This window comes from Halichoeres trimaculatus, unplaced genomic scaffold (assembly GCF_033239565.1).
Source record: "Halichoeres trimaculatus isolate MK-OKI-2021-1 unplaced genomic scaffold, fHalTri1.1 fHalTri1_scaffold_4, whole genome shotgun sequence".
Taxonomy (NCBI): domain Eukaryota; kingdom Metazoa; phylum Chordata; class Actinopteri; order Labriformes; family Labridae; genus Halichoeres; species Halichoeres trimaculatus.
Window position 1 is genome coordinate 24,324,582 of NW_027437182.1, and position 24,610 is coordinate 24,349,191.

General features: G+C 40.5%; 1 protein-coding gene across 1 annotated transcript; it reads left to right on the forward strand.

Moving 5' to 3' along the window:
• Positions 1–3,739: 3,739 nt before the first annotated feature.
• On the forward strand, positions 3,740–24,055 carry cilp2 (cartilage intermediate layer protein 2). The gene is made up of 9 exons (XM_074668651.1): positions 3,740–3,803; positions 11,455–11,532; positions 12,345–12,614; positions 12,804–12,986; positions 15,583–15,738; positions 15,821–16,138; positions 16,677–16,785; positions 18,471–18,628; positions 21,648–24,055. The coding sequence occupies exons 1-9, from the start codon at positions 3,740–3,742 to the stop codon at positions 24,053–24,055; spliced, it is 3,744 nt and encodes a 1,247-aa protein (XP_074524752.1).
• Positions 24,056–24,610: the final 555 nt, after the last annotated feature.

Here is a 24,610-nt window from a genome sequence, read left to right on the forward strand (position 1 = left end):
AACTTTAATGGTCAGATTTGAGGTACATTTATTTTCTTATTTAGCTAGTTAGTAAGTTAAAAGTTAGCTACTTTTTTGAGTCTCTTCAAAAAAGTTCAAAGATTTGAGTGTTGTCACTTTGTTGCTGGCTTTTTTTTTTACTCTTTCTAACTCTCAAAAACTTGTACAAACAAAAAACCTTTGAAACTTTAAGTGACATATTAACGCCATTGTTTGTGTCTGAATGTGTCTGTGTAATTCACACCACTAATGTTAATCGACAGTGTCCATCATTGGGCCGCCTGTTGCTGTGTTGCATATTCACAACGTGCAATTAGTGCTATATGCTATCTAGATGAGTGCACACTGTTAATCCTGTTTATTGGTCCCCAACTGGATTTGATTTAGTGGGGAAAGCCATAAACAGGTGTGATGGAGCTATAATCAGCTGTGGAGGGAGGCCTCTCATTATCGAGCTGAAGGCTGCAGGCTTCAGTGAGAATGACTAAGTGAGACTGCTGTGCTGTTTATGGATGAGGTAATGCGTATTTATATGAAGCACAGGAGCTTCTCCTGAATACTAATGCATTAATACCCCATGTGTGTGCACATGTGTGGGTGGGTGTAGAAAGTCAGGGAAAAGGAATGTGGATCCGTTTTTTCGCTCGGTGGTATTAAATCTGTCAGAGGCAAACTGACGAGGGTTGTAGAAATATGTCGGAGCGCTCAGCGGTCCTGTCTTTCATGCCTGTCCAATCCCCGTCAGGAAACAAAGGCTTGTCACCACTCTGTCCTTTATGCTTTTCATGAGAGCTGTTGAGTAATGAGCTGGAGATGTCTGTGGCCCGGAGAATTGAACAATCATAACTGACAGTGGTACTTGTTGTAATATCCACTCGGAGATTGTCTTACATGGTGTGCACAGAGAGGCAGAAAGATTAATCCCGTGCTTATGTTGAACAATACACAAAAGCAATTGATCGGTTTATGGAGCATTTTTCTAAATTACTCACAGGATTCCAACTCTTTTTCATCGTGATAAATATTTGTTCCAAAAACCAACAATCAATGCATGTGTCATAAATCAAAGGCATTCTTGAATAATGTACTTTCCCTGTTTCAGATTTACGATTTGGGTTGTGCATTTACATTTCATGATCATTTGTATTAAAGATGAGCTCATCTTCAAGACCTAAGGACGAATTAATTTTTCGTTGTCTCTTTTTTAAAATAACCTGAGAATCTCAGAAAGTACAAAACAAAACTCCAAGAGAGAAAAACACTAAACTACGCAAAATGCAAAGATGAGTTCTATAAATGTCTGACCCCTCTTTTGACATGACAGATGAGTGAAATCCTTAATATGATCAATAACAAGACACTGTTATGTTAACTATTGATCAAAAGTCCTATGATAAAGAGTACTGTATAACCTATGAAATATATATAACCTGCCACTGGCACCTTATATAAGAATGAACTTTACCCCCTCCTGCCTTATGCAAGTTTTTTATGCAGGTTTTCACTTTCTGTCCTCAGAATTATGAAACGACACCGTGATGTTGAAAACAGTCTGCTATCCTGACTTTTTCACATATTGTAGTGTTTGTGTGGCTTTCTTTTTTTCTGTTTAGTTTTACAAGGACTTGGTGATTTTCATGCCAGGCCTTGCCTCATTACATGCAAATGTTCCACCAAAACAAAGTCAACTACTCACACTTATTTCTGGGGTAGTCTACTCTTGCTGCTTTCTGATATGACTGCTGCTCAACGTGATCAGAACTAGTTGAGATGGTTTTGAGAGACTGGGATTATTCTGCCATGTGAACACAATTTGTGTTGTTTATGCAAAATAGTGTAAATGTTCCACACTGCATGTAAAAGTACAAATTTAAAGATGTAAACAGTCAAAATCTAGAAAAAGCTTTCAGAGAGCATATTATGATTCTTATGCAACACTTTAGTCCTACTTTAATGTTATACTCCCTTTATGCAGACTGTCTGCTACAATTTGGTGTTGGTTGCAGGTTTGTACGATAATTTGTTACCTGACAGTGTTGATAATTATGATGACCTATGGATCTTAGTATCGAGAATATTGTAAGGATCTGGATCGTACTTTTACATCTGTCAGAAATTATGGTGACCTTGTCTTGAATTGTTTTGCAAAGCAATCCAACCATTTATCCTGGTGTTATACACATATGGGGAAAACAGACCTATCTCACAATGATAAAGAATCCTTTGAAAAAAATCCTGGATCCAGACGGTGATCCAGATCACCTCCAAAATTTAATCACTTCTTTCTTATTCCATTTTGAATATTTACTGAAAATTTCATCAAGATCCGCTTTTAACTTTTTGAGTTATGTTGTTCACAGACAAACAGACAAACTCTCCCAAAAACAACAACTCCATTGGCAGAGGTAATAAAAGTGGTAGATTTAAAACTACTGCAGTGTAATTTGCAGTCAGGAAATAATTTGTGGGAGAGGAATAAAAGAACACAATTTACCTTGTCAGATCACAGCTGTTCAGTTGTTCATGTAAGAACTTAAGGGAGGAAATGACACTTTGATGGGACTGCTGTATCTAAATTATGAAACTGATCTAATCTTTAGCACTCAGTCTAATGTATGGTGTGCACATGTACCTAAAGCTGTATCACAAGTTTCCTTTTAAACAACCTATTAAATGCATTTAACAACAAAATCTTCAACCAGACCTCTAAAAGAGGACAGTGATTTGGTTAATCACATATGTAAAAGAAATAAACCTCTTTTAAAAGAAATATTTTATTTGTTACAACACATTCCCTCAGGAGTTGCAGTACAAAAATTGCCACAATTAAAACCCAAATGAGCCAGGGAACATTGCTCCTCAAATGCATGTCCTGTGTCTATGTTCTGAGCTTTTTCCTGAATGGCATGCTGTATGACGACACTTCCACCCTTTGGCAGTGCATCGCCTTGGCACTGTCCTGTGTCTGGTAGCTAGAAAGATAAAAAAGACACAAGAGTTAAAAAAATAGAAAAGGTACATCTGGGCCGATGAAAGACAACATTTTACAGAATGTAACAGGATGAGGATTACAGTTTCACCTTGATTTTAACATAGACACAGAAAAAGCAAGTAAAGTGTAACTAGAACTAAACATGGCAAAGTTTTTCATGGATTCAAAAAGTTGTCAAAGTTTATTTATCTGTATTTGTTCAGACACAATTGCTCTTTTGTCAAACAGAGTAAGAGAGTGTAACACATTCAAGAAACATGTCAATAATATTAAACTCAAGCACAACTTTTGAGCTCCTGCTTGGACGCACAGGAAAACACCTTTTTATTTTCAGCCACAGCCTTCACACACGTTTAAACTCTCTCTTTCCCTCCCTCTCTGTCAGTCTCACTCTCTTTCTCTACTCTCTACCCCCACCATACCCTCACCTTTTTTTGGAAGATGATATGGGGGACCCAGATGTTACATTTCACTGGCCAATGGTGAGCAGAGAGGGGCTGGATTGGTGTGCACTCCCAATGCCCCTTCTTATAAAAACTGCTCAGCTCCTGTCCTCCAACTCAGCAACTCAACTCACGGCGGCGGCGGCTTTGCTCTGCTCCACCAGCAGCATCACACACCTGAGAGACTGAGGCGGCGACTTATTTAGATCTTATTTAGATTTTCTTTTTTTTTCTTTGTTAAATTAAGTCAGTTTGTTTAGGGGATCAGAAGCAGAGAAAAGGTCACAAGTGAGGGTGTGGGACCATGTTGGGATTAAAAAAAGTGGCATTCCTGCTGCTTTTCCTGGCTTCAGTGGCTCTGGGCCAAGGTAAGTGAGACTTAAAAATAAATATTTCTAGATCAAAAATGCTATAATTTTCACAAGATACAGTTTTATGTCTTTGCTTTTTTTGGCAAAATGATGCAGTGAGAAAGCCAACTTAAGTATAAATCATATATGATGTTGCAGCTTTTACTTATTCTGTCATTATAAGTAATCACAAACTGTACAAGCGAGAGGCCAGAACACAGAGTTTTCCAAGTTGAGAACATTTCCCTGAGGATGTCAGAGCCGGGGGACTCTCAGGAAAATGCCTGGTGATGATCTCATGTGATAGAGGTGTGTGTTTTACTGTGTGCTTATTCATGGACCACCTCAGTGGCACTGAATCTGCAATGCTCAGACACTAGCTCAATCCAGCGCCGGGCTAATCAACAACACGTGGTGATAGAAAAGGAGGTTAAAAGGAGGAGGAGGAGGAAATCTTTACAGTGAAAACTCTTCATTTGGTACCCATGTGGTCTGGTATAAAGCTTGAAAAAACTCTGTCGATGACAGAATAAGAGGTGTTCATGGTACAAGAGCTTTGGTTGAACCACTTTTTATAACCTCATGACAAACTGCAGCACAGTAGCTTCTACTATCAGCGAGCACATGGCCTGATTTGAAAACTGAGCCATGGCGTGCAGACTTTTATGATCTCACAACAAGTGAATTCAAACTTGGATTTTAAAACCTAAATCCTCAACTCAATAATCACTTTCTTTAGTCATGACATGTCAGCTAAACAAGGGTGAGATGATGCTTCTCCTCTTCCAAGTAGATTCTCCCTCCTACCTCTATTTTCTCTTATCATCCCTTTGGAGGGCTTCTTATAAATGACACCAGTAGTACTGCTTTTTCCAGAGCTGTCCCACTCTGTCCGCTTTCCAGCTGCTCCTCATTAACAGGAGCTGGCAGTTCATAAAAGCAAATGACTTTAAATACACCTTAATAGTCTCCATATCTTGTTGGGCTCAGGCTGCAGAGTTGTAAATGTCTCCCAGGGGCTCTGTGCCATTCCCTGATGAGTTTATCAATGACAGTTTGGTGCAAGCAAAAAGGAGGTTAATGTGAAAACGGTGATTCAGATTGACTCGCACTGGACTGAAAAGTGTGCCACAGCTGCAACTGAATGCCGACCTTAAAACGGATTGTAAAATTTTACTCCCTGGGCCGAGCTCCTTCAGCATTACATCCCCATCTTGCAGTAAGCTGGTGCATTTTTGTCCTCATTTAACCCTTGGAAGTGGTGCCAGTGGCCCTTAAAGATATAAACTCTGTCACCTTGGTAACAAGAAGCAATAACCACAAACCAAGTGGCCTATTTTCCCACCTGCTGCGTGTGCACTTGGCTCCATGAGAGAATGGAATTAAAGGAGGGGTATAGAGTACAGGTAAAATGACTTTACCGTCCACTTTTCCCCCATCAAACTGGCCAACATGTCACTCTTTCCCTTCTCTTTTTGATGGTTGTCTCAGCCTCCCTCATTGCGTTTCTTGTGACGCCTGTGTGTCTCCGTTTTTCTGTCTTCATCTGTAGAATTATTATTTCCAACCTGTCTCCCACAGGTATTTCTTCACACTCCCTGTTTCTGCCTTTCCACACCTTTCCCTCGCTGTTTTATTCCATCAAACACGCTCTCTTCGCCTTGTTCTCTTTCACTCTCTCCATACACCTCAGAGCTCGCCGATTTACGAGCTGTTTGCCTATTTGAAGGTGGCAGCTGCTGCTGAATGCTCACTGTAAGGGGAAGGGAAAACACCAGCATTACCAACTCTTAGCACAAGTCCTGCTTTCAGCTCCTCAGTTACTGTACTGTTACTGTATTTAGGCCCGATGGACCAACCACAGGACTCAGAGTCTTCTCTTCGAGACTGTCAGCTATAGTTGGGGTGTGTGTGTGTGTGTGTGTGTGTGTGTGTGTGTGTGTGTGTGTGTGTGTGTGTGTGTGTGTGTGTGTGTGTGTGTGTGTGTGTGTGTGTGTGTGTGTGTGTGTTTAGCAGCTGGAGGGCTACTTCTCCAGATGCTGACCACTGTCTGCTCCAAACACTGAACTGTCTGGCCAGCTGACTTTAATGACTGAGACAGGGACTACCACAGATTAAATGAAAAGGCACAAATTCCCATTAATGACAACCTCAATACCACACAACATATTTCATTTCCCCTGTGAATTTATGTGCCCATGCATATCTGGACCGACTGAGTTATTATTTATTGCAGCACTACTCTGCTGCTTTCAGTTGAGCTATGTCTAGCCCCCAGCTGTGTACCTGTGCAGGGGTTCAGTTGAGGACTTCAACATATTCTTAATATTGAAATTAAACGCTGCCCAAGAATGGATTTAATGGCATTTTGGAGAAAATAGCTTAAACACAAAGCATTTGAAAATCCCCAAACTATGTGTTTTTTTTAACCACAAGTTAATTTCAGGGACAAAATTGCAGTTTGAAAGATTTAATGAGCCACAGATGTTCACAGAATCAGACTTGAATTTTTATTAATTAGGAACATCGGGTTAAAGAGGGAGGTAGATGCAGAGAGAAAAAAAACAGACTCCCTCACAACACACACCTCTGCAACCAAACAAACCTAACACAGGAATAACTTCCATCTGACATAGCAAGCATAATCACACACTCTGGCCCACACACACACATACACACATGCACTGAATTTATACACAGAATCCCTCTGATTCCCCTGAGTTCGAACTCCAGCACACTTCATCAACAAATACCATACAGCTTTGTTTTTTTTAGGGCACTTTAGTTCGTCCAAAGTTGACATAAGGCATGGAGGATGGCTGCTTTCACATCATCTTCTTCTTAAGGATCTGGAATATAATAAAATGAATCTAGTCTTGTCTCACTGCCAACATACATCTGGCACAGCTGAAAGCTTTGTGGGTGCAACTTCACAAAGTCCAGCATTTCCCCTGACTTTCCTCTCTTCAGCAGCTTTTTATTAAACTCTGGTGAAATCAGAAAACTACTGTTAAGACACTGAACCACACAGGGGCTGTCCTTTCAATGGGTGATTATTAATAGAGGATTTGTCTTTGTGTTGCCTGGCAATAAGAGGACCTGCTGTATATTAGAAACAAAGCCTGAAGTTTGTCATAAAATCCAAAGATAGTGCTCTAAAATAGGAGTTGCAGTTGTCACAACAGACTCAAAGAGGGTTAAAGATGACAATGAGGGCTGTATGGCTTGAACTCTAATCCAGTTGCTATGTTTCAGATACGTCACTCACATAGTCTGGAGTTCAGGTGCTCAGAACAGGGCTATAACTGGAACTGAGTCGCTAAACCTCCACAGATTTACCTCCTCTTTAATATATTTGTGCACCAGTAATGTATCTTGTTACCTTGTACATGGTTTATGAGGGTCACAGTGAGGTTGGCGGAGGTTTATAATAACCAGCACATGTGGGGGTCCATGTCAAAGGTGAAACCGTGAGAGGGGGTGATATATTTTTATGTGCATTCCTTTACAGTGGCTTGGAAAAGTCCTATCAGTAAAAAGAAATGATTGAGCCAGTAAAGAACATGTATCCAAAACAACATTATGTATCTAAATTTAAATGACAGGACAACAGAGTCTGCCAGAGCAAATCACGTGGGAACGCGACGAAATATAAAGGATACTGAATTTTCTGAATTTCCTGAGGGAACCCTCCAAAAGGATTAATAAAGTTCCTATCTAATCTAATCTAATCTAATACAGGCAGCAAATAAAAATCCTGATCTAACATGAAGCAAATCATTAAAAGTAAACCAGAAGAGGTGAATAGGACTTTTGGAAGAACAAATTTTATGTTGTAATTTCTGTTTCTCTCATTCAGCTTTCCTTCATTCATCTGTAGTTGGCATAGCTCAAAACATAAATCAGGCAAACGCCATCAAATATCATGTGTGCGATCGTTGCTGTTTTTAACAGATTAGAGTCTTCAACATTTTTCAGTGTTTTATACGCATCCATGTGATGACACAGAGAAGGACAGATGGCTGAACTTTTTCATTTCAAGGTAAACTTCATAAAACTAAAAGGGAAGCTAGCAGAAAGCCACTGAATCAGTATATGTATGCTAGCATTGAACTATGCACTGATATGCCAGACGTTTAAAGTCTTAAACAACGATATTGTGCCAGACAGCGAAGTGTAACATCGTGAACTTGTTCTGCTCCCCCTACAGATGTGATTTAATATAAGCAGGTGCTGTGGTACAGATGAGGGACTGCTGTGTCTTAGCCAGCTGCTCAACTATTTTGTTAAAAACAAAACCAAAAGAGAAAGAGTTTCCTGTAACTTGTTTGATATTATATGTAATCAGCCCTTATGGCATGGTGTTTTATATAGCTAGCACCTCGTGCTACTTAATTCACTTCATTGTTGGTTGACTGTATTTGTTCATATATTAACATGAATTGACACTGAAGGATTTAACATAGCTTGAAACAACATAATTTGATGCGATGAACCATAACTTGACATGATGTGACTAAGGGGCAACATCCGTTTTTAAAAAATTAAGCGTTGACGGAGGTGCTTAAAATTGCAGTTTGTTGCGTTGACAGTCTGCTTGGGTCTGAATAGTTCTTTTTGCTATTGGCACTCACTGTGCTGAGGATGATTTTTTTTTCTCACCCAGTGATTTAGGGGATACTGACATCACCATTTTGCCCAATCAGAGGTACAGCTCCCATGATTGACTGGTCTGGCGCCCTATAGTTTTTAGGAAGGACGCTTAAAGCCTACCCCTTAAGTCAGCATTTACAATATGGCCTCCACCGACAATTGGCTTCATTACTCTATATGGGGAACGGAAAGGTGATGTCACGGAGACTACGTCCATAAAATGTACAGTCTATGGACGAATCATGCTGTGTGCTTCCAAAGAACATATTTTATCAATTTTTGGCAGTATAATCAATAAACCTTAAATTCTGAGAAAAGCCATAGTTTCGAGAAGCCAATTAAGCACAAACATGAAAAAGAATAACACTGTGCATTTGAGCTCAGCACTTAAGAAAGGACCTTTGTAGCTCAGACGTGGAAATCATAAGTTCTAACCTTGCTCCTTCTGGCTTGAAAAACGTGTCATTTTCTCCTTGATGAGGTAAATTTCCTCACATACCAGCCATATGAAGCATACTCCAATAAAACCTTTGCAGCTTTTCATATTCATAGAGTGTTAACATGCTAGTCAAAAAGCACAATAAGCTCTGTGAGCCCGCTTCGGGACTCAGGCCAGTTTACATCTGCCATAACTGAGGTCACTACCCCAGCATTTGCCTTCTGGTCTAGCTAATCTGGGTTTCCTCTCTTAACTTTCTAAAACCATTAGACACCTCATAAAACTAGAAACAAAGAATCATTCGCTATTTGGTTTTCATATGCAAACATCTTGAAGTGATAATCAGGCGTTGAATGGTTCTGCTGTGAAATCTCTTTGTTTAGGTGTGAATGAGAAAACAGACTGTTGCGCAACAAGAGGAGAAAAAAAAAACCCTCACAATTTCTTGCCAATAAATGTTTCCACTTTAGAGCATGGAGTGTAATTAATAAGCCACAAGTCTGGAAGTAAAATTTAATTAGATTAAACAAAAAAGGGTCACTGACGTTCACTCACCACATGCTTTCCCTTAGAAAACTTATTAAATATTCTCAACGTGAACTTCAGAGCATGCAGTTTGGAAATGCTGATGAAATCAAAAGTTATACCAACAGATATATGGTTCAGTGGTAGAAAACTATTTGAATGCTACCAGCCCCAGAACAGGCAGAGAACGTAGTGGACAGAAGAAGTAGGGTGGAAAAACGATTCAATTTGATTTACAAAACTAAACCTGCAAGCAGAGCCACATCTGCCCAGCAGATCAGTGTGAAAGCATTTGCTTCTGTTTATCAAGTGATTCCAGTGTATCAGAGAGACAAAGCCTATGTGGAAACACATCGGTGCTTTCTGCAGGCCAAAGGCACAATAAAGCATCATAAAGGTCAGCAGGCTGTCGGTTTCTGACCTGAGAACTTATGTAATACATTTTTGGACAGTCCATCTTTGTTCAACTGAGCTACTGCCCTTCTTTGCTAAATCTATCAGAAGAGGATTGGGGATGAAAAGAAATATTCTGGCAGGACAAGAAAGAGCTGAAGTGAGCTGTAAAACCAGTGTGGACTGGGATTGATACTGGCCTTTGTGCTGGGACTCTCCTCATAAAATCAGCAGTGTCTCCTCCAAGGTGCTAAGTGTTTGCACATATCAAGCACACACACACACACACACACACACACGCACGCACGCACGCACGCACGCATGCACGCACGCACGCACGCACGCACGCACACACACACAAACACACACACACACACACGTTCCTTTTAGTTTCTTTCATGTACATTTATGTTTTCCATGCAGCCTTTGTGACACCTGGAGATGAAATGTTGAGCAAACAAGTGACGTTTTTAAAAAAATACTGTATAATGTTTGCTCTGTAGGAAAGTGAATCATTAGACTTCAAAGCATAAGAGAAAACATAACATGGGGCCAATTCACAATGAAAGCTGGATTGAATTCCTCATCTAATAAGTGCTTTCATCAAATCATCACAGATGCAAAAAAATGAGTATGATGTAAGAATGACTCAGTGGGACAGGCATGCTGTATGTATGTACATCATTCTCATGTCATTAATCCAAAAGAATAACAATCTGCAAAGACTTGCTGTGTGAAACCTTGTGTGCATGTGCACGCAGGTGTACGTGTGTAAATGTGTGTGTGCACACTGTGAGAGGTGATGAAGCAAGTTTACGTGAAGTTTTCTGGCTGGGCTGCAGGCTAACAGATGACTCGGCATGCACTGATTTGTCACAGCTGGAGCTTGATTAGCATCCTCAGCAGCGGCAGCTTGTTGATAGATCAGGAGAAGAAGGGAGGACAAGGGGAGGACAGGCTCGAAGGAGGGGGAGGCAATAAGCCAAGGGAAGAAGAGATATATGACAAAGAGTATGAGGGAGAAGATGGATGGAGAGGATGTTCTACTCTTTGAAGAGTCCAAGGGTGTTGCTGCAAATGTGAGAGGAGCATCAGAAGCAGACTCTAAAGAAAGAAAAGTGATGGAGTGAGGTATCTCCAAGGAGAAAGAAAGCATTGAGTAACAGTGGTTATATTTAATAGGAGATATACATCTTAAAGGAAAGAAGGAAAAAGGGCAGGAATTGGACAACGGAGTTAACAATTTTCTCCCTTTTAGTAGCCCCAGAAGTCTAGTCATTGTTTCAGCACATAAAAGAACAGAGGGCCTGTGGCTAAAATGGATAAAGTGAAAAAAATGTAGGGATAATAAAAAGAAAAGGGCAGAGGAGACATGTGTAATAAGACCTTAAACCCTTAAAGAAGGGCAGTGTGTGTGTGTGTCTGTGTGTGCATGTACGTATTTGTAGCCAATGCAGAAAGACATTATAAATCAGACTTTTTCTGTGATTAAGTGTGCTGCTATTTAATTTAGCTACAATTCAGAAACATACCGTATGTACCAGTAATACTTCATTCAACCCTGAGGCTGCAGGATAAGTAATGCACAGAGTAAAAACAGAGTAGATATGCTGCTGTGTTTTTTTCTTAGTATTCAGATGTTTTACCTCCATCTTTCAGGATTTGTGAGGACCAGGAATCAGTCGGACAGAAGCAGGAGAGCAGCCATCAACGCTTTTGCTGACACGCAGTCAACAGGTACTGAATCAATCAACAGTGGTTTTCTGAGATGACTCAGTGGCAGGGGATTGTTAAAACTGTTAAAGGGCTGAGAGAAAGATGAAACAGAGAGGGGAGAATGAACTGTGTGGTCATCACTAATGTCTTATCTGCTGTTGGTTGCCCTTATCAAGCCTGTCAGTAACTCTTATCATGCACACCAGATGCCAATATTTTAACTTGAGGTGTTGTTTGGTTTTACAGAATCAACATCTTGTATGTTGTTGCAAATTATTATTTTTTACTAGATTTGACAATTAGAAGTTTTAATAATTTAACTTTTAATGTTTGAACACACGTGATCATATTTGTTTTCATATGCAAGTGTGTTCACCCTGTTCACCCTGCAGAGAACTTTTATTTACCGGAGGAATTCAAGAGCTCTTGAACAAAAGATCTCATCCGTGTGCTTATCCATTCTTTTGTTTCTAATCCGTCAAACTCCCCCTGAGGATATGCTCAGATTTTAGAACATGCAGCTGACTAAAAATCTAGACAAAATGTCTCATCATTCAGGCCAGGAGGCCTGGAAAGAACCTGGACATTACGAAGCTCCCTGGGGGGCATGAAGTCAGTTTCGAATGGTGGTAGCAGACCCCCTCTTAAAGTTTGTAACCCATCCCAGCAGTTTTCCTGTTGTTTCTTGGTTCTGACCCATGTCTCCCCTTCATGTAAAACCTGCTACCCCCCCCAAACTCCCCCCCCTAAACTCACTTCTGGATCCAAAGCTGAATTGTTTCTCTGTCTGCCTTTTTTTTCTCTCTGTTCCTCTACTTTCTATGTGCTCCCAGGCGTGACAGAGTGGACGTCTTGGTTCAACATCGACCATCCTGGAGGGAACGGGGATTATGAGCGCTTGGAGGCGATTCGTTTCTATTACAGGGAGAGAGTTTGTACCCGACCAACAGCCATGGAGGCTCGCACCACTGACTGGGTGGCTGCAGCAGACACAGGGGAAGTGGTTCACTCCAGTCTGGAGAAAGGCTTCTGGTGCATTAACAAGGAACAACCCCAGGGCCGCATCTGCTCCAACTATCATGTCCGCTTTCAGTGTCCCCCAGGTAGCTCTTCAGACAGCAGCTCAGTGCAGAACAAGATGTTACATCATAGAGATCAACATTCAGCCATCAGATGACAGGAAACACATTTACACATGAATGCATGAGAGCACAGGACACAACCATGTTATCCTACATGTCCCATGTTCCTGATTCATCCCAGTTACATTTTGTTCTCTGACGTGTGTTTAGTGCAGAGCTACTGGACTGACTGGAGCGAGTGGGGCCCCTGTTCAGCCACCGATTGTGATGACGTAGGCATCCAGGTCCGTCAGAGGAAATGCGTGAACACTCAGCCCATGCCTCTGCTGTTGGTGCCAGCCTGTCAGGGGCATCACTCGGAAAGGAGGGAGTGCTCCACTCCTCCATGCACAGGTGAGATTTACCTACTCTGGGAGAGAAAAAAAATGTAACATTAACATATAACATTTTGTATTCTGTGCGATATGATTTCTTGAAAAATCCCTCCATGATCAAATCAGTCCTTTGTGGGTAATTGGAGCTTCCTTTAGAGCAGGGGTCACCAACCTTTTTGAGACCCAGGGCTACCCCTCAAGGGAAATTAATGGTATGGAGGGCTAACAGTCTTATGCAAACTTCCAAAACAAAATTGCACAGACCACTTTATAATAACAATAATAATAATGGCAGTAGTATTAATACTATATAAAGAGACTGCTTACACATCAATGTTGATTATTCCACAATTATTATTAATTATTTACACAATATTGATGGGAGGAAACAAAGTTTCTGGGGGGAGCTCTATTGTGACCAAAGGGCAACATCCGGTTGGCAAAAATAAAGCCTTTGTGGAAGTGCTAAAAGTCGCTGTTCATCAAGAATCCGCTTGAGGCTGGCTGCAGAAAGACCGAAAGTCAAGTACACACCCAGCCATAAAAAAAGACTTTTGCAACATTGAAAAGCATATTTACAGCCTGGTTCAAATAACAGTTTGGGCCTGAAACGTTGATTTCACTATAGGCACTCACTGTACGGTGAGTGAAATTTTTTCTAACTCGGTGGTTTAGAAGTTATTAGGATCATTTGATTGTCCAATCAGAGACACAGCTCAGGTCATGTGACTGCTGGACGCCCTGTTCGAAAAGAAACTCACAGCTGGTGTCATATTAAATGTGGCTGCATCCACGGATTGGCTTCATTTCAGGGTTTCAGGAATAAATGGGTGACGTTACGGAGGCTACGTCCATGTTTTATACAGTCAATGATTGGGACCCGAGTTGTTTCTTGGAACATACCCACCAAGTGGTTCTTGCGGGCACCCAAGTGCCTTCGGGCATTGCATTGGTGACCCCTGCTTAAGAGAAAAGACAAAGGCCAAAGATCCCGTGTTAACAAGCGTTTTCACTCTCCACATTAGAAGCCAATTAAAGTGAAGCCACACGTTAGAGTATTTGCTCGTAAATGGAGAACCTGTGAGAAAGGGATTGGATGCATTCTGCTTTCTTTTGCTGTCCTTTTGGAACTTGAGTTGTTCGATTTTTTTGTCGCAAATAGGGAAAAAAAAGTCAGCATTGAGAGCAAAAGAGGCTGAATGTATGGACTTTAATTAAATGTAGCTTTATTACAAACTGGCCTATGTTAAAGGGACTGTGAGGAATTTCTAATTGGTCTTGAAAAAGAACTTTATCTAAATAAATGCTTGATCGTAATCCACAATTTAAAATGACATTATCAGCACCAATAAAGGTTATTCCTAAATGCTATTTCTTAGCTCCCCGATCAGTCCGCATGACAACACCATGTCGGCTGTCAAAGTTTAGTAGTGAGAAGAAACATCTGTGTTTTTTTTTTTCTTTGAAGTGATTTCTTAAATTTACTTTTTAGTAATGGTGAATACTGGAGCTGGACAGTCAAAAATAAAATGGACAAAAGAGCAGAAGAAGCTAAATCATGAGCCAAGCTGTTTGCGATAATGTTCATTCCAACCCACATGCAGCAGTTATTCTGCAGTGGTCTGTTCAAACCTGAGAGTCTATTAACAAAGTGAGAAGCCAGGTTAGGTTAGCTCCGCTTGGTAGATTTCCAGAACAAACACATGCCTTGTTAAGAGACACATCTTCGCGACAGTGTGCGTGTGACTCCAAAAGATGTTGCTGCAATCCAGTTTTAACAGATCCTCCCCACAGTCCATTTAAATATCTGTATGTGCAATAGTACTGTTAATAGTTTGACCATAAAGAAATCATAACTTCATCACCCCTTTTCTCAATTACTGATTGGACTGTAAACAATAAACAGCACACAGAGAGGTTCATCTTCACTCAGGTATTTTTTTTTAATCTATTATCTGTTATCTGTACATCTGCTGGCTGCAGCAAAAGCCTTGAAATACTGGACCTTACTGTGGTAGATAAATCATTGTCAGTTCAGGGATATCCAGGAGATATTTATCTGGAAACTAGAAGCTCCATGGTCAGCTCAGCTGTGATACACAGTACAATTCATTCTGATTGAAGCCAATTAAAAGCCTGAAGAAAGAAAAAGCTTCAAAGTGATCACTTCAAATTGATGCTTGTTTTAATCAGTGCTTGTCTTATACTTACTGAGCTGGATAAAACAGCTAGGACAAGCACCAAGCAACAATCAATCTTATCAAGCCCTCAGACACAGTTGTCACAGTTCAGGTTGCTTTGTTAAATAGAAGAGCATTTTTGTATTGCTTGTGACATTGCAAAGGACCATGTGCCATTTTCTACTGTGTGATTTCAGGCAGTTACTGCACACTGCAAAACTTCAGCAAAACAGGTCCTTCTCAGCTGCTTGTTATCAGCAGCTGTAAAAATGTAACTTTAAACTGCAGAAATGCCTTCATTTCTGTGCAATTTGTGCTATCCATGTTTCCTGAAGCTCAGATGATGAAAAGGAATCATTTATCAGAAATTTAGTGGAAAAGATTCATTAGTTGTTTGAGATCATGCTGTTATCCTTCCTGTCTCTGTGTGGTCAGCAAACTGGAGTCCATGGGGCCGCTGGGGAACATGTTCAGTGACCTGTGGCGGAGGTCGCAGGCTACGGAGGAGGACGTGTGTGAAAAACTCAGATACTGTTCATTGCACTGGACGACATGTCGAAATGCAGAAGTGTGGGAAGAGTCCATGCCCAGGTATGCTGAGTCTGTGCTGTAATAGAGCAGTACCTTTCCTCTGAGCTGTATTTAAATCTGTTTTGTGTTTGTATCCCTGCAGTTAAATGTCAGCGTGTGTGCACTGAGGGTCGACCCAGTGAGGACTGCAGCAGGTGTGTGTGCCAGGGTCACATGCTGCATGGGGAAGTCCACACAGTGACTAATGTCCCTGTGGCTGGTGCATGGGTGGCTCTGGCCAGTCAGCCTAAGGTTATCCGAGCACGCTCAGATGCTAAAGGTCAGTTCAGGCTCCCAGGAGTTTGTTCCTCCACCTCAACGATGATCTCCATCAGGAAGGAGAAGTTTGCTCCAGTCACTCTGTCCACCTTCAGTAACAGCACTGGGTTGTCATGGGTACATGCTGTTCTCAAATCTGCTGGTAAGGTCAATTTATTTATTTGTTTATTTATTTTGGTAATAAAAAACCTCAAACATCAAGCTACATTAAGAATAGTAAAGTTCCTGTGTTTGTTGCATTTACAGAAACCAAGCACAAGGAACAACCACTTAAACTAAAAACCCTTCTGTTCTATTTCATGGATGAGTCATTTCCATGATTTTGATTAATCCCAATCTTATGCTTATTCTTCCACAACACCAGTAAATCCTTCAGGTTTCTGAGGCTGTAAAAAACAGGGGATTGATAAAACTACAACATAAACAGTCTGGCCCATCACAGGACTTCACACTGTCTGGGACTCTTTCCCACAGTGTTGCATGGAGACCAAATAAAAATAGTCTTGAGCTACTTTTTGATGTGTAAATCTCCCAACAACCGTATTTCATAAGCCCAGAGACCAATGTGAGGATAGAATGAAATGTTTGACTGAGTTTTATTAGGTCTTGAAACTCTGCAGCAGCCATTAACATTACTCAAAGTTAAGCCTCTAAGATTTGCTTCTTTCTACTTCCCACAGAGAAGCCGTACATCGTGAAGCACCCGGAGGACAAAGTGCGTTATGAAGGGGGGCGGGTGCAGTTGTGCTGCAAGGCAACTGGATCACCAGCACCTGATAAATACTACTGGTAAGATGAATGACAGTGCTGGTACATTAACAATGACACACAAATGTCCTACAAGTATCAGAGTATTTGTGTCACATCTTTTAACTGTTTAGAAGTCAAAACATGTTTACGTCACTTGCGGTAAATCAAGATGAACAAAAAATTGACCTCTACTGTTGTCTGCAAATAATCCTTGAAGAAAAAAAAAACTGGCAGCTAAATACACAGCTACATTCACAATTACACCTCTCTGCCATTTGGTTCAAAGAAGGTATTATGTATCAAGTGTTTAAAAGGGTTTTTTGGTCAATTTATTACTGCCAACACATGGCTACAATTGCTTCAAGAACAGATACATGACACTGAACTGGAACATTTAGAAAACCTAAAAAAAAAAAATCCACACAAACAAACAAAACAAAACAAAACAACAACAACAAAAACAAAAAACAAATAAACAAAAAAGAGAAACTAGTGGAAAAACACTAAGAAACTCCTCACGACTGGGGACAGATAACAGGTATATAGTTCCTTTATCACTGAGAAGACCATTACCAAATACTTAATCACTTAAATATATGAAATGTCAGTAACTGTTTAATGAAACTACGTGCAATTAAAAATGAGAGCGGAATAACACATGGTTAAAAAAAGACAGTGAAGTACACTCAACACATCAGATCAGAAATGGCCAGTGACATGTCAATACATCAGCATTTGCCTGTAGATTGACTGCATGTGACATGGACAGCAGTGTGCCAACAGAGGGCCAGCAGCATGCGGAAGCCACAAAACTGGTTTGACAATCCCCTCACTGTTATGCTACCAATATACCATTAAACACCTTTTTTGTCTTCACTGACAAAGTGCTGCACAGTGGAAAATAAAGGAATGTAGGCAGGTCTGTCTTCATGTTTCATGTGTATTAATCAATCAATCAATCAATCAATCAATCAATCAATCAATCAATCAATCAATCAATCAATCAATCGATCAATCAATCAATCAATCAAGCAAGCAATCGATCAATCAATCAATCAATCAATCAATCAATCAATCAATCAATCAATCAATCAATCTTCATTCGTACAGCACCAAATCAAGGTGTTTCCCAAGTTAAAATAGTAACAAAGACTAAAAATCAAGACTAGACTGGGGGGCATCGCTCATCTGAACCCACCATGAATACAGCATGTGGCAGAATTTGGGGAGTTAGAAAGAACCTTTTTTTTGCATGTATTGAAAGCATGGCGATTTTTTTTAACCTTTGTAATGAATATACAAACAAAAATTAGTTCAGCCAGTGGCTAGCCCGTCAGTCATGCCACAATAGAAGTGGGAGAGACCAACTTTGGGTGGCAGACAGTATTATTTCATGCAGTTCATTATCTATGCCACTTATAGCTATGTCAGTGAAAAATTGCTAATTGATATTTTTGGGTTTATAGCAAAAGGCATGGTAATCAGAATATTCATTAAGGCAAATATTGTTTCAAGAAAGGCATTTTATCTGTTATCAGTCCCTCTGACAACCTATGGTGGCTGTGCTGGTGCCTAATTAACATAAACTGCCCTGAACCTCTTGATTATCTTAGTTTGTAAGCTTTGCTTTGATTTTGTGTTAAAATTATTTTATTAGGTCTTATTTATTTATTTATCTATCTTATGTTCATATGTACTGTCTCATCTCTCTGATTACTTTCAAGGTACCACAATGGGACTCTGCTGGACAGAAAGGTGTACAAGTATGAAGAGGACCTGGTATTGCGGGACCTAAAGCTGGACCAGGCAGGGCAGTACTACTGCAAAACCAGCAGCTCTGCAGGCAGCATCAAGTCCTCTCCAGCTTCCCTTACTGTGATCGGTGTGTATGGTCTCACTAACAGATTGTTAGACATATGTCGGTACCTCAGTGTAGTTATACTTGAATTGAAGGTTTCCCCACTTTGACATAAACCAAGTCACATCTATCCTACTATTAAAGCAGCAGAGGCTGAATAGGGGGACTAGAGCTTAGATCAGCCGACATGAGATGCATATAGGCTACATTTTGAATAGGTTTTCAGGCTGATACAGAGTCACTTGGTACACTTGGTGAAGTTTCCATCTCAAATATTTTGGAGATGAACAAAAGATTAAAACCACAAAACCCTTTTTTTTTTAAAAAAAAAATTGTTTTCATGTTTATTTCATTTTGCCCCTCAAACAAAACTGAAGTGGTGGGGAAAAAAAATCCCCTCTCTCTCTCTCACACACACACACAAAAATCATTTTATTTTCCTTTAAGTATTTTCTCACGATGAGGGAGACAAAAAAAAATACTCCTCTTGTCAATGTCACAGTGATGTAATTTAAACTTTAATTTATCATCATCAGCCTGTAGGAAAACTAATTCACCATGATAATAGCAAGCAGTACACAGGGATTATTGCTCTGAATGGCTGCTATCCCAGCTCACTTGACAATGACGTATTAAGTTAAGGTTCTTTACAGGCTTTAGTAAAACCACTGACAAAAAGCAAACAACCACAATTCATTTGACTGCATAAAGAGCTGCTGCCTCAGACACTGGATACAGACTTTACGAGGCATGTCAGCACTGAGCTCAAACTAAGTCATCCATGAGACATGGCCATGCATTAAGAGGATTCAAACAAAACCACAGTGTCCTACAACCAAGGAGGGGGTTAGTAAGGAGGCTGTCATTAGGGAAAAAGAAAAAAAAAAAAGAAAAAAAAAAAAAAAAAAAAAAAACATTACCGACAAAGCAAATAGGAAAAAAAAAAATCTGGGCTAACTTGATCTGGCTGCACTTGGAGCAGTAAGTTTTTATTATATTTACATTGGTTGAAGTTCCAGCTCTCTAAACTGGGATTCTTTATTGTCTGAGATGGCTGTGGACTCTGTAAAACCTCAACCCCAATTTATCCAGAACTCCCGGTATTGAGGTTAAATCCAAGTTTGTCAATAAATCCTGTTTTTTTTCTCCCTAAGTCAGACAAGTATGTTTTTCCACATCCGCGTGGGAGGACTACACTTTGCTTATATCCTTCAGGAGCTTTTAAGCCAAGACACATATTAACAAACTGGGTTTTCATGGAATAGTTCTGCAGCAATCTATCTGAAGTATCATGCCAGTTCTTGCACTCCAAAAAGTAATTATGGTGGGAGACACTGTGTGCACATGAAAACACTTCAGTCAAAAAGACGGAGGAAAATATTTTCATTCTTCTTTTAGTGAATTATCCCTAATCCTTTAACTCAGAACAGTTTTTAGGTTTTCTTTGTCCACATGCAGAAACATAATGACCCTGCCCACAATTCATGTTCAGTTTGCAAAAGTAACATAATTTATAATCAAGGGAAATGTACCTGTTAGTAAAGCCATCAGAAGTTCTGTAATGATATCTCATAAACATATCCCTCATGTGTATGCAATGACTGACTTATTTTAGAAATGGGGATACGTGCCTTTAAGCTAAACCATGAAATCATGAACATTTAAGTATTCTGCCAGTGTCTGTTTGAACAACAGACTGTTCATGTACAACTCCCATCTGGACTTGTGGTGAAGAAATATTGTCTTACACTTCTTTTATTACACTATTATGATTTTATATCAAACTTGGCCACATGATGTACACATTTTGTGTGTGTTTATGTATGAAAGCAAGAGGAATTAATCAAGTTTTTATTGCTTCACTTGCGGGTTCCTATATATTCACTTTATACTGAGTCAATTCCAATCATGCATTGATTTACAATTACCAAGAACACAATGATGTAAAAATGAAACATATGAGAGGTTTTACAGAAAAAGCACAACTTATGAGAGGAAGTTATGCAGTGGTCTACATGGCTAACTGATCAGCTCTGGCCTAGAGGAGCTTCATCAAGAAGTTTAGAAACATTGCACTTTCATAAACACACTAAAAAGTCAGAAATGCCTGTAACAGTGAAAAAAAATGCATAAACAATAAACTTGTTGCAAAACCAAAACCATGTCAGTCCAAAAACACACGAATACAATCAACAGATGCAAAAGAAAAATCCTGCAAATCAAGACATGACGTGTGAAGTGCGACAGGCCTCTAGGGACATGCATTTGAATCAGTTGTGTGAACTTCATCTAAACTCAACATGATGGTTTGTTATTTAAAAAATAAACTGTGTAGATAAGAAAGTGGTATTGTACGAGCACAGTGAGTAACATGAAACTTCAGTAGCTGCAGGACTAAGTTGGATCTGCAGCTCATGTACACTGGGCATTTAGTGCCTGAGAGCTAACAGATTGTGCTGTACTTCTGATAGCTAGGAAGCTAGCTAAAAGTCAGAGATAACTTGAGCTGCACTTAATTTAGCATACCTAGTTGCCATTGAGAAAAATGAATGTTCTGGGGGTAATGAAGTTGTGTTTTTCCACGCTAACAACAAGTTCACTGCCCCATTTTTTCCCCCTTTTTCTTATTGGTAATCATTATAAACCTTTGGGGTACCACTGCCTACCTTGAGAAGTTTTTCATGTATGAATGTAATATTTGCATCATATTTGATTACTTTAAGCTGTACTGTCACTTGTTTTTTGTTTTATTGGCAGTACATTCTTGGATTTGCATTTGTTGATAAATTGACATCATTTCTGAATTTGCTGTTTGTCACTCTCAATGAATATCCATTGAGTTGTTGCAGATCAGTTTGCTGTATTGGCTGCAGTGAAGTCTGAATCAAAAACAAACTCTTAAACCTGGAAAGTCTGTGTTAGTTTTTGCAAAATCAAATCAAGATCAAAATAAAGCTAAATGGTTCATGCTTTTCAGTAGGAAAAAGCTTTCTTTTCAAAACGCACAGACAGATTGTAATTTAATCTATTGCTTTATTTACAGCTAAAGGAACACCAGCATGCAATTCCACCCCTGAGACACACCTCATCAGACTACCGTTGGACTGCGTTCAACCTGGGACAGACTCCAAGTACTACAACGCTGGCCGCTGCCCCCACAATAAATGTGCTGGATCCCTGGACTTTGATATGCGCTGCAGAGATGGAGACGGTTTCTGCTGTGCGGTCCAAAGTATGGAAAGTCGTACGATTGACTGTGGGAGCTACAGCCTCCCTATTCGAGCTGTGACCCAGTGCAGCTGTCAGAAGTGTGTCCAACCAACTGTACTGGTTCGTGGTAGAGTGGTCACTGCTGACAATGGTGAACCTTTGCGTTTTGGGCATATCTACATTGGTAAAGAGAGGGTGGGCACCACTGGGTACCAGGGAAGTTTCACCTTAAAAATCCCTCCTGAAACAAAGAGATTAGTGGTAAACTTCGTTGACCCCACAGAAAAATTCCTTGACACTCCAAAGGTGTTCATATTTGACAAAAAAAGTGGTGCCATCTACCATGATGTAAAGGTCATGAGAAAGCAGAAACCAATTGATATCAATGCAGCAGAGACCAACTCTATTAGCTTGGGTGACATAGAAGGGGAAGACCCTATTGGTCAGTTGGTAATCCCTCCCAACTCTTTCCACAAGGACAATGGTGAAATCTATGAAGGAACTGTGAAAGCCAGTGTTACATTCATCGACCCAAGAAACATCACCACAGCAGCTGCAACACCTGGTGATCTCAACTTTGTGGATAATGAAGGTGACATGCTCCCTTTAAGGACTTACGGCATGTTCTCTGTGGATTTCAGAGATGAGACCAACAAGGATGTTCTGGGAGCTGGAGCAGTTCAAGTCCTTCTTGACACACAGCATGTCAAAATGGAAGAGCACATCCCTAAAATGAAGCTTTGGTCTCTAAACCCAGACACAGGAGTCTGGGAAGAGGAGAGTGACTTCTCCTACACTACAACTACTGGTGGTCATGGACGGAGCAAACGAGAGGAGCGCACATTTCTCATAGGCAACATGGAGATCAGAGAACGTCGGCTCTTTAACTTAGATGTACCTGAAAACAGACGCTGCTATGTCAAAGTCCGTGCCTACATGAGTGACAAATTCCTTCACACTGAACAGTTAGAAGGTGTTGTGATAAGTCTGATAAACTTGGAACCAAAACCTGGGTACTCTTCCAACCCTCGGGCATGGGGACGTTTTGACAGTGTCATCACTGGGTCCAATGGAGCCTGTCTACCAGCTTTTTGCGATGCCCAAAGGCCTGATGCATACACAGCCTATGTTACGGCAATGATGGGTGGAGAAGAACTGGAAGCAGCTCCATCCTCCCCCAAAATGAATCCAAACATCATTGGAGTGTCTCAGCCTTATCTGGACAAAATAGACTACCAGCGATCTGACCATGAAGATCCAGCTCTGAAGAAAACAGCATTCAGAATTAACTTGGCGAAACCCAACCAAAATAACCTTGATGAGACTAATGGGCCAATATATCCATATCAGAGTCTAATAGCTTGTGAAAATGCCCCTGTAGATGCCAATCACTTCAGATTTTTCAGAGTGGAAAAGGACAAGTATGAATACAATGTTGTTCCCTTTGAGGAGAATGATTTGACAACCTGGACTGGGGACTACCTCTCCTGGTGGCCAAATCCCCAGGAGTTCAGAGCTTGCTTCATTAAAGTCAAGATTCAAGGTCAGAAGGAAGTAATGGTCAGGTCAAGGAATCTTGGAGGAACACACAGGGAAACAAAAGACAAACTTTATGGCATAAGAGACATTCGAAGCACTAGGGACATGCGGGAAGCCAACACCTCTGCAGCCTGTGTGGAGTTCAAATGCAGTGGCATGTTGTTTGATCAAGCTGAGGTTGACAGATCCCTAATAACAGTGCTTCCACAGGGGAACTGTCGCAAGATAGGCACCAACAGCCTCCTACAGGAGTACCTCATCAAACATCCACCAGTTGCTCAAAACAACGACACCCACGCTTTCACAATGCTAGCCCCCGTCGATCCTTTAGGGCACAACTATGGTATTTACACAGTCACCGATCAGAATCCCAGGTTAGCCAAGGAAATTGCTATTGGCCGCTGCTTTGATGGTACCTCAGATGGTTTCTCCAGGGAGATGAAGTCAGATTCAGGAGTAGCTCTCACTTTCAGCTGCCCAGAGAGGAAAATCACCAGAGAAAGTCTTTTCCAACGTCTGCAAACCAATCCAGGTCAAACACTATCTCAGATGGCAAGGGACATGCGAGAGTCAGAGGGTCTGCAGGTACAGAGGTCCTCCACCAGGGTGGTGGCTTATCCTTCAGAGCAGCGGAGTGAGAGTCGCAGAGTCAGCTCTACAACCAGAAGGAGAGTGTCCATGCGCACACAGCAACGCCAATAGATGTGCCAACAGGTAGGTTTGATATGAATAATAGATCTTTCATCACATCAACAGAATCCTTTATTTTCTCTATCTTTCTCATTTCTAGGTTTTGTTTGGGACTGTTATGATGGCATCAGGTTGAGGAAGTAAAAGTTGCCCATCGATGAGTGTGAACTCTCACCTAACGATGGAAACCCCAAAAGCAAGACAGACAGCATTTCCGAAAAATCTATGAGTTGAAGACAGTCATCAGACTTTTACTTACTTGAAGGGTTGGTATATCTTTTTTTTTCCTTTCCTAAAAGACTTGCATCATATGTTTTAAAGAATGTAATGACTGGCATTTATTTGATTAGCTGGGGTCGACCTTCTTTCAAGGAACATTCTTGTTTGATGTTGAAAATACAATTTTTATAGTTCTAATTTGTGGCTTTTACTTTGGGTGTTTTGCTGACATCTCTCAACACTTGAAATGAAACCAAACCTCAAAATACTGTAAATATTACGCCAGTCCCTCAAACACTTCATAATTGGTCAATGTTTTCCACTGAACTTTTCTTTAAGATTGAAAAG

What these genes read in the sequence shown, in the direction of transcription:
- cilp2 (XM_074668651.1), top strand. Translation starts at nt 3,740, where the DNA reads ATGTTGGGATTAAAAAAAGTGGCATTCCTGCTGCTTTTCCTGGCTTCA. An exon ending in CTCCACTCCTCCATGCACAG is followed by an intron (nt 12,987 to 15,582) that starts GTGAGATTTACC and finishes CTGTGTGGTCAG; the next exon opens with CAAACTGGAGTCCATGGGGC. An exon ending in TGGGAAGAGTCCATGCCCAG is followed by an intron (nt 15,739 to 15,820) that starts GTATGCTGAGTC and finishes GTATCCCTGCAG; the next exon opens with TTAAATGTCAGCGTGTGTGC.